Source organism: Haemaphysalis longicornis, unplaced genomic scaffold (assembly GCF_048455015.1).
Source record: "Haemaphysalis longicornis isolate Haplotype H1 unplaced genomic scaffold, Haemaphysalis longicornis Haplotype H1 scaffold_15, whole genome shotgun sequence".
Taxonomy (NCBI): domain Eukaryota; kingdom Metazoa; phylum Arthropoda; class Arachnida; order Ixodida; family Ixodidae; genus Haemaphysalis; species Haemaphysalis longicornis.
This window is the reverse complement of record NW_027526257.1, coordinates 8,173,437-8,186,786: the sequence shown is the minus strand read 5'-3', so window position 1 is coordinate 8,186,786 and position 13,350 is coordinate 8,173,437. Positions and strand designations below refer to the sequence as shown.

Below are 13,350 nucleotides of genomic sequence, written 5' to 3'. Positions count from 1 at the left end.
GTGTGTTATTTAGAACCGGTCGTTTTTTGCGATTTTCAAGTAAGCGTTTCGACGCAATGTAAGCCCAGTTTCAGAGAGAGAGAGAGAGAGAGAGAGACTTAATTTGCGGGCCCCGGTTTCACGCACGAGCCGTGTGTGTAGACACCCCATCAGAGCTTTTTGGTCGAGCAGCCGGTCTAAGGGGGGATGGGTTAGTTGTTGAGAGTATGCGATAGGGCTTACTAAAAAAAGCTTGCCCTTTAAGAAGGGGCAGTTTCTTTTAGAATAAGTAGCGGGATCCCATTACGTATTGTAATATTTGCCTGTTAGTATGTTTTAACGGTTTGTTCTTGCGCGACGCGAGATGAAGCAGCTATTGCGTTGATGTCTGCTTTTTCCGTTTTGTTGCACAGTCTGTGGCGTGCTGTCTTGCTATCTGCTTTGCGTACCGTCATACCAGCTTAATTAGTATGCTGTGGATAACTCATAGGCATGCAATAAGGTACGCATTTGGGCTTGTTGGTTCCTGATGACTGAAGAAATGAAACACATTTGGTTGTTATTCAGCGCTCTGGTCCTGTGTCCTTTCTTGTCCTGTCTTTTTAGCGCTGTTTTTTCACTCGTAATCATAGGCATGTCGCGCAGAGCTTGCTCACGTATTCGAAACGATTGAACGATTCCAAGTGAATATACAGCTTTGAGCACCAATGCTACTGTACCAATGGGGAAGACTGGAGGGCAGCGTCACGGAACACCGTTAACAGTTTTGCATTCACCGTAGGAAAGTCGCCAGAGCTTCCTCGTCGACCTCCATTTCGCTTGCTCATTGCCCTGGAACTACCTCAGCCCAATCCCTTCAATACAGAAAGTTACGACCCCTCATTTAAAGTGACAGACCCATATCATGACGGGAGCCCTGCACAATTAAGAGGTATGGTCAGGCAGTTTATATGCATGAACGCTCAACCAACATGCACGAGGACGTGATCAAAATTTTGAAATAAGACCTTCCTACCTGAATAGTGGCGATGCCACCACTTTCAAGCCGACGACTAAGGCTTCAGTAACCAGGTAAGTTTATACCCAGGCTCAAAGGCCACGTGCACAGAAGCGCAGCAACCAAATCACGAACAAGTATAGCAAAACTGAAGGAGAGAGCCTCACATTCGGTTCGAAGCAAAGCACGGTGTCGCAAGCTGAGAGCTGACAAAGCACTCGTAAACAAGGGCGCTGTTGGAGCCGGAGCGGTTAGAAGCAAATGCCTTTCGGCAGCAGTGTGTTCTGCATTGTCTTATATAATATCTAGTGTAATCGTACATCCAGCTGCCCATTACCGTAGCCGCCGTAGCAGAGCGTGGAGGTAGAAAGCGCAGTAACATATCCGAAGCTCGGTTTTTACGCTCATGGCGGGTTCCATGTACGCAAATCCCTCACCCACAATTTTCTTTTTCCTGCTTTGGTTTTGATTTGCTCGAAGTTTAATTTCCCACGCGCTGCGGCAGGCTGCGGAGATTCAGGTACTCGAGGTGCTGGGTATGCATTCTCGTTTTTGCCGCCGGTGCTCCATTTGAGATATACCGGCGCGGTCGTCGCCGCAGACTAATTACGTAGCCGGTAGGCACCAGCAATAGTGACGCCGTCGTCTAAAAATCCCCATTCCATTCCCATTCCATTCCGGGAAAACAACGCTTAATTCCATTCCCATTCCATTCCTCCAAGCGTTGTCCTCATTCCATTCCCATTCCATTCCGGCATCTCGAAAAGGTGGAATGAATCCGGAGTCATTCCAATTCCGGAGTGGTAATTCCGCAACACTGGTGGGAACCCCTGTGTAGATGCGACGCATAGGGGGTCCCGTTGTTGTTTCCGTTAGGTTGATTCTCCCATCGCGTGAAACGTGCCTTGAACCCGCTGCCGCGGCTATGACGCAACACAATCCACTTTAATCCAATCCAAATCCAATCCAAGTTAAGCCAAGCCAATCGAATCCAATCCAATGCCCCTCGCGAGAGATTGTTCGCTATCGGAGAGGAGAGGGGGTGAGCGGCGGAGAGCGCAGCTCGCGCGGCGAGGAGAATGGGGGAGGGGTGTGGACGGACAACAACGCCGTATGGAGGGACAAGGCGAGTGAATGAGATGCAGTCGCATCTAAAACTTTCCGGCATGTGATATATTGAAGGCCGCCGAAGAGAACGCCGCGAGCCGCCCCCCTCTCCGGGAGAGAGCGCGCAGCTTTCGTCGCGTTGTCCGCGGTCGAGTTGAGAGGGAATTTCTCATCGCGCGTAGTTTCGGTAATAGTGAACGGATTTTCATAATTCTTGAAGGAAGAGGTTGCTGGGGCAATACTTTACCCCACAATACATTCCGAGTAGTCGATGCAGGGTCCCTTTAAAAAGTGCACACTTGCAGGCAACCAAAGCGGGCACTGCCGAGTTAGTGGAGCAGATTGATAAAGCCTTTCTTACGAATGCGCTTTCTGATTTTCGAGAAAGCTCCCTCTTGAAACAAGGGTAAACTCCACCAAAGGTGAAGAATAATGGAAGAAACGCATAAGCCACTTAGCCTGCACTTCTGATTGTCGTATATGTTTTTAATGCGAAGCATTATACCTCTACCAGACAATGGTTCTGTCGCTACCATCGGCGCCAACAGAAAACTCTTGCGAACAAACAAAAGAAATGACTGGAATGGAACCTGGAAAGAATTGAGAAACGGAGCGAGAGCCCGCTGTTTTGCTAATTGAGCTAACAGCCCATGCGGAGATGGGAGACAGATGGTGTACTCACCGAGAAGCTGCAGGTTTACCCCCTGCGTTCCCGTTGAATGCCATGTGATAGCATCACGCGACCTCTCGGGGAGCTGTGCGCACCGCCCACGGCACGTGTAGCCGCCATGTGCGCGTGCATTAGGAATTAGTAAATATGTGATTTCTATGAGTTTTGTTTTGTGTCCTCGAGATCGCAAAATTGATTCCCGGGCGGTTGTTAACGATCAGGCCCGAAAACAAAGCTTCAGGAGAGCTTGATTAGTTTCGGCAGCAGCTAAATTAAAGGCGTTCATTTGGTTCCGCTCGAACGGTTTCTTACCGCTGCACCCATCACGCATACCAGCAAACTGTTCACGCTTGAGAGATTTTGTCGGTTGCCCCGTCCGCACTTGAGCTTAGGTACGCTACCGCATTGTTCCCGATAATTGTTCAAGTATTTAAAAAAAGACCCTACAGGCATGTGCGGAAGCTTTTTTCAAAGTGCTACGAGTTGTGCCGCGCCTCCGCCAGATGGCGCCACGGGTCCCGCGACCGAGAGAAGACGCAGTGAAACATCCCCCTCGCGAGGGGCACGATCAAATGCAGAGCATTTCCGGGGGCGCACGACGTTAAGTAGTTTGCGTTACGTTAATGTTTTTGCACTTGTGGCAACTGCTGACGAGAGAGCGCTCGTCAGCAGTAATTTGAATGAGTCAACGATATAAGGCGCGTTCGTAGCGTCATATTCTGTGTCGGCTTTGTGGCGCAGTGGGTAGAGCACCATGTACGTTGCGTTCCGCCCGCAGGGTCGAGGGATCGAAACCGGGCGCCGGATAGTTTTTTTTTATATAGTAGGGACAACGACGGTGCGGACTACGGACGTCAACGCGGGTGACATCATGAGTTACTGAAATGCTCTGCATTTAAAATTAGTGAAAGCTCACACCAATTCATGGCATCTCACTTCGTCTCTGCCACTCATCTCGCCGCCTCTGCCGGCTGCGGCAGAGACTGAGGAGAAGTGAGATCGCCTAATACAGTGTTTGAGCTTCCTTTAATTACATAAAAAAAAGTTTCCATCATGTGCCTCACCAATGCAACTCAACCGTCCACCATTCATGGAACTCGCATTGATTTAACGTTAGCAAAGAATATCTCTTCTAAGTTATAAAGGGTGTTGTTTAGTATACTTCCCTTCTCTCTGGTCGTACTTATTGTGCAGCAACGTGTGTGAATTCAAGTGACGTCGCATGGGTTATCATTGCGGGTGTCGTTTACAGCTTCGCTGTTCAACCACCTTCACAGGGTGGATTGGTGCGCATTTCTTTTCTTTTTTTCATTTCATCTGAAATTACGGCGCGCTTTACGCTTCGTGAACAAACTAGCCCAAGAAATCTTAATACTGTCCGTTTCTTTGTCGCCTGCTATAGTTCAATTCTGGTGACTACCTCTCCACGTGCTCTGCGAGAAAGTAAATGCCCAAGCGATGTTCATAAACACTGCGGAGATTCTTTGAGTAAACACAGCGTGTGTTGTGTGTAGCGAATTCTGAAAAAAAAAAAAAAAAATAAGCGTCAAGTGTCAAGTATGATGAGAGGAGGCATGAGGGAGGTAAAGGCACCGTTCACGATGTTGTGAATGCAATAGAGTAACCTAGCTTTACCCAGGTACAACTTCAGAACGACAACAGAAGTTGCCTCTGCGCCTCACTACGGTAGCCAGCTGCTCCACCGCCCCACAAATACCACGCTACTGCGAGTATTTTGAATATGCCGAGACTCGTTTCCGTGATTTTTCGTACTTAATTCGCGTAGGTAGTTTCTTATCCGCTTCTCGGGGCCGAACGTGGTGAATGAGGTTGAGAATGTATAACTGAGTAACATCCTGAAAAAGTCAAAGCAGAAACAGTGCGAGTGAGACATGGGCATGAACATGTCGATGAACATGAACATGTCGAACATGTTCATGTCGATGAACATGTCGAACGCAGAAAGTATCGCGCTTTTGTATCCATATTTAACATATGCACATTTGCCCTTGTCTCAGGTTTCAAAACAAAAAAACAAAAAAAAACGCGCTGTTTCAGTGAGAACATGCTGTTAGATGAGATAACTGTAAAACGAGAGAGGGCGACTGATTCTGTTCAATTTATTTTGAAGTGGCATTACTTAAAGGAGTACTGACACGAAATTTCAAAGCTGAGATAACTATGCAAACATGCTTCCTTTTTATCAGGAGATGTCTCCTAGCAAGTTTTAACAGCAACCGTTCGGCGTAACATATTTTAAATCTATTTTAACCTCCGCCCGCACGAGAACGCCCAGAGCGGGCCGACATGACATCATCTGCTAATTTCCCCAAACTGCCAACGTCGGGGCTCCCGCGACGAAGCCTTCCCTTCTTAGGTGGTTCGGGTGGAAAGGAAAAGGAAGTGCACTGGGGATATTATTGAGCCCAACTGGGAGCTCACCTGGATACAACCCAATGTGGTGGGGAGGGGGAGGAGGGGATATAAAGATTAGAGAGGAGAAAGGGGGTGATAGTGAGTAGGTAGGCGACGCGCTGGCTGTGGTTGGCGCGCGCTGCTCCCGCGTGTGTACACGTCATGGTTTTGGGACTGACCTCATGCTGCCCGGGCGCGTGGGGACGGTGAAGGCCTCGGCCGGTCTGGGCGCGCGCGCACGCACGCCCTGAGCGGCAGCGGTCCGGCAAGATTGGTGACGTCACGTGATACCGCCTGTCATGGCGGCCGCTCGGAGTTCGTTTTGTCGGATCCGAAACTGACACGAATAAACGACGCCGTAAATGAATGTTTACGCTGCGCTCTACCGTCTAATGTGTCATTCTATGATTAGTGGGCTGGTAGGCACGCGTAGCAGCGGAAAAAAAAAAAAAAAAAAACGCAACACGAAACTTTCGTGTCAGTACTCCTTTAAATTTATCTCGTGCTTTCTGCGAAGTGCATCAAGGATATTGACTATGTCACCTGAATAAACAAATAAACAAACAGCGTTAACAAGCAAACTGCCCCTACCCCGCCACTCGTCATCAGAGTTGGTGAGTGTTCTCGCCGCTGCGTGCTTGCTTGTCTGCGCAGGTAAAGTACAGGCTTCTGGCCCGTAAGTGGTGGCGCTCGATTGTTCGGCAGACGGCTAAGCGACAGCTGTGTGACCTTGGGCCCTCCCCTAGGTATGTACAGAAGTTGGAGGGGTGTACCAGAGAGAGAAATACTGAGGTTTTATAAAACTTCAGCAAAAGAAAGTGTTCTTGGCTGAGCTAGGAAATTCTCTCCAAGAGCGTGTCAACCGTTGCAGACAGGTTGGGATTTATGATCCCCGTACGTGAAAGGTAGATTTGAAGATCGCATCTGCAGTTTAAGGTGTAGCTGTCGTCGCCACTCGACTGGTTGGGTGCACTTAGAGCATAGGAGAGTGAGATGGAGTTCCGGGCGCTCAAGTGATCTCTGTACGTTCATGGAAGTAGAGTGTAACTGCTGTCTTAAAGTTTCCTTTTCTGTTACTGAAGTACCCAGTTATCCTAAAGCAAATAGTTTTACGTCAAGTCTTCAGCTCCCTTCCAAGGCATATTCCAATGTAAACAAATCCAATGCATGGTTTGCGGCAATATCAACACCTTGAGTTCACCAATTCGCCCACCCTCTTCAAAAACTTCATCACCACTGCGCTCCCGAGTCTCCTGTCAAATCAGCTGGGGTTCGGGCGATTGGGTTCCTCAACCCCAGACTTTAAGGAAACGGATCATTTCAAACTTTACTGCCTCCACCTCAAAACCAGGCGCCACGGCAGGTAATTGAATCCATGTCCTTGGTCTGAGCAGCCCAACGCTTTCGTCATTGATCCACTATCGTGGGTCAAGGCCCAAAGACCTTCCTAAGTGTCACAGCTCCCAACAACATTCATAATAGTTCGACATTTTGAACATCCAAGTAAAGCAGAGAAAGAGCGTCGAGTCATTTAGTTAGTAGGCATAATCAGGAGACAGAGACTTGGACGGAGATTCGGTCTTTAATCTTTCGAGAAAAGTCAGAAAAATAAATCAGTATTCAAAATCGACAATTCCGAGATGCAAGACACACACTTGGCAAAAAATTCTTCTGCATTGATGCTCCCAACTGTTCACTATCACAATTATACAGTTTTTAAGCAAGTTCTTCTCCAGCAGGTACATTGGGTTTCTCGATGACAGTATTCATCTGAAGGGCTTGAACATCCGAGCTTGGTTCAGCACACAAGATGAACAAATCATTCGGCCCATCTACTGGCGACAACTACAGCCATGTTCATACACTCACAACATTCACTCTCAACATGGAACCAGAATTACCCTGCACTACATTTTTTCTATAAAAACCCTGGACGAAGCTAGTGTAATCAGCTGTGAACAAAGTAGCAGTTTGAACACTGCTGCTTTAAAAGGACACTGGAGGGAGCTTGTCAAAGCCCTAACTGTGGGTGCATTATGTGCTATCGTGCTCACTATGACCTAGACCGTTCATTAGTATCCACCACATTGTACAACCCTTGTCTGGTACCAGGGGTTAGAGACCAAGTACACGCTAGGTGCACAACGTCCTAATGAATCAAGGCCTATACTAACATATATGCCCATAGTCATTGTTTTGACGATGTAATCGTCTGAATACCAATGAGCAGTGTAGGTCACAGTGAGCGCAATAGTACTGTAACCAGTGCAGTCTGTTATTTGAGCACTCTGCATAAGCCTCAACCCCACGCTGCTTCCATGGACGCTCCCATCAAGTACCATAATGACGTTGTGCTGGTTTTTAAATGTTTCCATGCTAACTAAGCATTAAAAACTGATTTGCACACATTTTGAGCAGGAATATTCAGTTTTGGGTTGAGCCTGCACAGCTTGTATAGAGTAGACACGCCAGCCATCAGCTAAATTTAACACTCCCAGCTTGGTATTCTGTCTGACATTGGCTTCAGAAAAGCGTCTGTTTTGAATGCACTGTTCTCAATAAATAAACATTTTGTCAAAAAAATTGGTCAAAAAAAGTCAGCACGTTGTATCTGAACACCTTCAGGCTTTATTGTGGTCTGGCAATCAAACAGTGTTTACAACTCCCTTCAATGTCCCTTTAATTACAATGCCCATTGTTTACAAGATGCCTATGAAAAGGACATTTTACTAAAACCAGAAATACTGCATCTAAGGTTAACGTTCTAATGACAGATACAGCATTAAAAGAACACACAACACCAAAACCACAACAGTAAGAAGTGCCACCCAACTCGACACAGTTTTGCATCAGTCAAGGTCTCTGGCAGTTCTCTGTGAGAAGAAACCACGTAGGCACATGCCAAACAATGCGGCCTATTTTCTAAAGCACCAGTTTCCATCACACGCACATCATTTGTCACAAGGCACCCCTTTAGATTTTCGGCTAACTGTACAATGCCGGTAAGAACTCGTCCGGTAAATAAGTTAAAGAAATGAGTCTGCTCTTAGAATGGGCGAAATCCAACTACGTATACAGTAAAAACTGCATCCATACCCTAATCATGCTGATTCGAGAGTTCAGCCAAAGTCTCAATACTGCCAGTGTGAGCAAAAACACTTTATGCAACTTGGAAAGTTATGCTACCACTGATACGAACAAGGCTACCTTGTCCCGTCCAGTTTCAGCGCAACTCAGCGTAATGGTATTACATTACTTTTACTAATAAGCCACAAAACTGCACAGATTGTTTTTTTCTTTACCAAGTTCTCTGCTTAACAAATGGATGTGTTTATATGTATAAGATAGGACAGGTTCAATACGTGCCTGTGCAAGCAATCCACGTCATTTGTCTAGTTGCTTGACGTTTGCCTAACACAAGAAATTCTGAACGTATACTGTAGCGACTTGAAACTTCAGCATGAACGAAAAAACACCATACGTTATCAGAAAACCCGGAGACAATGCTGTGTACAGTATCGTCTTATAGGTAACGTATTGAGTACATCTCAAAATATATTATATGAATTCAGCACACCTTCAAATAGTATGCACTGAAAGCTTCAATTGTACGGCTATTACATATTTTGTTTAATACAAAGTAAAAATAAAGAGAAGGAGTCCCTAATTATTATGAAAAAAGAAAGAAGTGAGCTACATAAATACCACAATACCTGTACCATAATTACGAGGATCAAAAGCTATCACAAGCACTCCTTAATTCTGCACATTCTGTATAGCTTGCTGCCAAATATGTTCATCTCAGCAAGACACTGTGTGTTGAACAATTACAATCACCTGTCTCAGGTCAACTAGCAATCACACCATTAATCCCACCAATCACACTATCAGCTGTCCAGCCACGCATGCCACTTGGCGTACAGAGCTTACTGCACCACTAAGTGACATTTCAAGCATTACATTAGTAAATTACTATTACCACCGGGGAAACTGTAATCAAGGAAAAAATAAAACATTGCACTTGCCATGCACTGCGATACTAAAACTCGCACGATCCCTGCGAGCGCCAGCTTTTACCTCCGCAATTGCGACAGGTTTCTCAAGCACCAGCAATGTGAGGAGCAAGCCCGTTAGCACCTGCAAGCCTACAGACATCGTACAGCCTACGCAACATTCCGCTACAGGCACCAGCATAGCTCAACTGCCTCGGAGGAGGAAAAGACCTGCCATTCCACAAGAACCACAGGAAGGTGGCGACAGGTGAGGTCACCTACCGGCTGTGAGCTGTGATGCGGGCCTGACTTGGGTTGCTGGGGGTGGAAGGGGGAGATTCGGTGACGCTTACGATACCCTTGCCCCAGCAGGTCGCACCATTTGCTACCTGTGCATTCTTGGGAGTGGTGAACCAGCAGACGAAGTAAGTGCCTTATAACTGACCACAAGAACAGTTGAACTGTCCACGCACAGCAGTGGCCCTTTCCCTCCGTTTACGGAAGGCCTCCGTTTGCGGCACTCCGTTTACGGAAGGCCGCTCTGCCCCAGCAGGAGGCTGGCCAGCGAGGTAGTCCTGAGCCAGAGGTAGGCCTCGTAGGTGGTGATGGCCGACTGGGCGAGGCAGGCGCGCACCGACACCACCAGGCGGCACCACCAGCCCCCGCAGCGCTTCAGCTGCTCCTCGTAGACGGCACGCACGCAGCAACGGGACATGGTGATGAAGGAGCGCGCCATGCCCCGCGTGCCTGCCAGGGGAACACCATGCAGAAGGCGGGGGTGGGGGTCAGCTTTTGCAATTGCCTGTAAGTATGACTCCTCTGGGTACCAGTGCAAGTACAGCAGTGTCAGAATAGAGGAATGCGCAGTGTGCCATTTACCTCGAAATCCCAGTTATTATCATCGTTATTTGGATAAAGAAGTGTTTTTAATGAACCACAATTGTATTTCGTGGCGTTGTGTGAATCGTTGACTTTCGGGATGCTGTAAAACTTCGTTTCGAGAGGCACTGTCGCAGCAGACAACGGGTAAGAACAGACATTGGAATGAAAACAGTTTATATGGTTTTCCTAAGTTGACCACGTTAGCGACATTGCGTACAAGAGAACTTGGTTACAAGAGACACTCAGTTACCAAGGGCAACATTTTGGGGTGCCTACAATGAGTTCTTCCCTATTTAGAACAGACACTCTTTAAGAGCGCTCGTCCTGTGGTTCTGTTTGTGCCACATTTTCAGTGTTGCGCTTTTTGAAGGTTTCGACATATAGAAGAGACGCAATTGAAGATGGAAGATTCTGTAGGAAACTGCCTCTGAAGATGAAGTTTGGGCCTGCATCCAAGAGACCGCAGGGTTTGCAAATCTCTTGAACAATTTTGTGCCTGGAGATATGGAGCGCGTGTGCTCCAAGGACCATACAGTTCATACCGTAACCCACTCGCGTAATGACCCCTCCCCCCACCTTTCTTGTTGAGAATTTACTTTTTTGTCACTTTGAATAAAAAATGCAGCGGAAATGTGTTTTTATTTCAGCATGGTTGGTGATGCTGTAGACGATCGCAGTAACTTGATACCATGCTACAGTACGCTCAGAAATGCTAAAAACACATTCCAACAAAAAGAAATCTGAAGCGTAGCCGGACATGTGAGCGCGAATGCCGTGGCTTACAATTCAAAAATTGCGCGCTTGTGGTGCGCCACCTGTCGAATGCAAAACAAACCTTCTTGCGCCATAAAAATGTTACGGTGTGCGAACAAAGCACAAAACGTACTCTGCACTCCTTCCCTGCGCTTTGCTGTTTGGGCTGGTTATGCCGGCGTGCGAACAAATCACTAAATGTACTCCGCACTCCTCTGCTCTTGCTGTTACGCGATTTCGCCATTACGCTCCGTGGTTTTGTTGTTCAGCTGTGTTCCAACCTTTTTTTGTGCTCCTGGTGCATGGCGTTTTAAACTACGGTGGTGGAGCATGCGTTGCACATGGAAATGGCGCAGCTGCGTGGCACTTCAGTGTTGACCCAGTGCGTGTAGGCTATGGGCGAAAACGAGAGGTTTTCGGGCGGTGAACTGGGATCGCCGTGTGTTTCATGGGCCCAAAGAAGGGAGGTTTGCCGGTGTCGGGAAAGAAATTTTGGAGTGCCTTGACTGCACGGAAGACGGTGCCGACAACAAAGTGCGGCCGCAAGCGAATTCAGTGAGGAGGGAAGCTCCATGGCGAAGGGGGACAATGGCGAGTTGCGAATAAAATATAAATTTCATTACATAATTACCTACGTGTTTTTACGAAAATGGTAACGCTCTGAGAGCGCTTCTCTTAGCAACTTTATCGTATGAAATTTCAACTTTTAAATATCTGTTGCAATTTTTTTCCACCATAGTGAACCCTCCCCCCAAATTAATGCTGAATTTTCTGGAAAAAAAGTGGGTTCATTACGCGACTAAATACGGTATGTTCCTCGCACAAGTAAATGGCGCCCTGGAGGATGAACCAGGGGAGGAGGATGATGACAAGAAAGTTGCATGGCTGACAGCATTACCATTTGAGGATGACAAACCTCTAAGAGAATTCCGATGGTATTGTGAGCAACACAATACAAGCTGCACTCACTAAGCCCGCTATGAATGATTTTCTTAACGGGGCCCTGAAGACAAAACACAAGTTTGGTTCATTCGAAAGAGTGCCTCGTTGGAATTATACTGACACCACTTCTAACACACACTTTGCTCACATAAGCTATATAATTAGGAAAAAAGGGAAGGGCCATGCGACCCACTAGCTCGTTTCCCGCAACAGAACCTATGATGTCATACCATCGAGCTTTGCGATAGGCGGAGGCCGGTGAAAGCAAACGCAAGTTACGCAGAGCTTATAATCTTGCCGAATAAGCTATTTGCGCTTAAATTTATGGCACATTCTTTTTAAAGCAGTAAAAATTGGGGGATAGTTATGAATATGAAAAATTGGGGAATGATAGTTATGAAAGCGCATGTAAACATAGAAGTACCGATGCATACTGTTGGTACTGCGCACACTATGCTTGTCTTAGCTGCACAGCAGCCCACTGCTTTCGAGTTGTCTTATGCGCACTGGCTGATTTGCGTAAGCGACGTTGTCCTACGTGACCCTGTTTGTCGAGGATATTCCATGTTTCATGAAACAATTACTTTCTACAGTAACAAAAACAAGCCTGGTGCAAATACTGTCAAAAAACAAAGCAACGGCAGACAAAGGTCCGTTCATGAGCATGGCAGCACCACCTGGGAAGACTGACGGCAACCAGCGCTGCAGCCGAATCAAGCAGTGCAAGTTCTTTTGTATACGCGCGCTTATTACTTCATTGCTGACGTCCCGAAAATGCACAATTTGGCGGCAGAATCAAAATTTTCACCTAAATTGATTAATTTCTCAGTGAATACGGCATTATTTGCTGCTGGACAAGTGCTAGGAGCACTATAAAACACGAAATATTTCGAATAAAACAAACTTGTATTTTGTCCTCGTGGAGCCATCTTGACCAATTTCTTGCAGACATTTTTGAACACGCTTTGATACCAGTATATACTAAAGTGATCTAGCCCAACTCCTCACTGTTTTAGGTATTTTCGGATACAAGAGATTGGGGTTACAGGAGACAGGCTATTCAGGTCTGTTGAGTGAGTCTTGTAACGAGGTTGCCTGCAGTGTCGTCCCCGCCAAGCAACACTGCCCGAGCGGCCTCGACCATCACCCCTTGCTCACCAAGGCTGGCCTCGATGCCCCGGAGGAGGTCGTTGGTCTTGAAGATGAGCAGCATCTGCCTCGGCACCATGCTCAGGATGCGCGTGATGATGGAGAAGTTCTGGGTCGCAAACGCCTTGATCTCCGCCCCCTGCGCGCACGTCCGTTGGAGTGAGCAGTGGAACCGTGTGAGGGAACGCGGATAGAAAAAAAAAACACTCTGGGGCATTTATGTCCGCTTAAGAGCTTTGAAGTGAAACCTTTAGCAATAGAGTAGAACCTTGTTGACACGTTTAAACAAAAAACGTTAGGTACAAACGTACTATGCGGGAAAACGTATGACTCGCTCCAGTAAAGCAAAAAAGCAATCGAGAGACGAACACAAGAATTTAATGGCCTTTTTCACTTGTACATGTCTGTAAATGTCTGCTGGCGCATGCTGCAGCCCTTTGAGAGCAAGAGCTCCTTTTTGAAAC

General features: G+C 47.0%; 1 protein-coding gene across 3 annotated transcripts in view; it reads right to left on the bottom strand.

Moving 5' to 3' along the window:
• Positions 1-9,344: 9,344 nt before the first annotated feature.
• The window catches only part of Adck1 (aarF domain containing kinase 1), a 44,083-nt gene continuing 40,077 nt past the window's right edge, over positions 9,345-13,350 (bottom strand). For all 3 annotated transcript variants that reach the window (XM_077695567.1, XM_077695565.1, XM_077695566.1), the window contains exons 10-11: positions 12,896-13,025; positions 9,345-9,907 (exon numbers count right to left, since the gene is read on the bottom strand). In XM_077695567.1, coding sequence (XP_077551693.1) covers positions 9,687-9,907; positions 12,896-13,025 — 351 coding nt within the window. In that variant the 3' untranslated portion in view covers positions 9,345-9,686. The remainder of the gene's footprint in view (positions 9,908-12,895; positions 13,026-13,350) is intronic.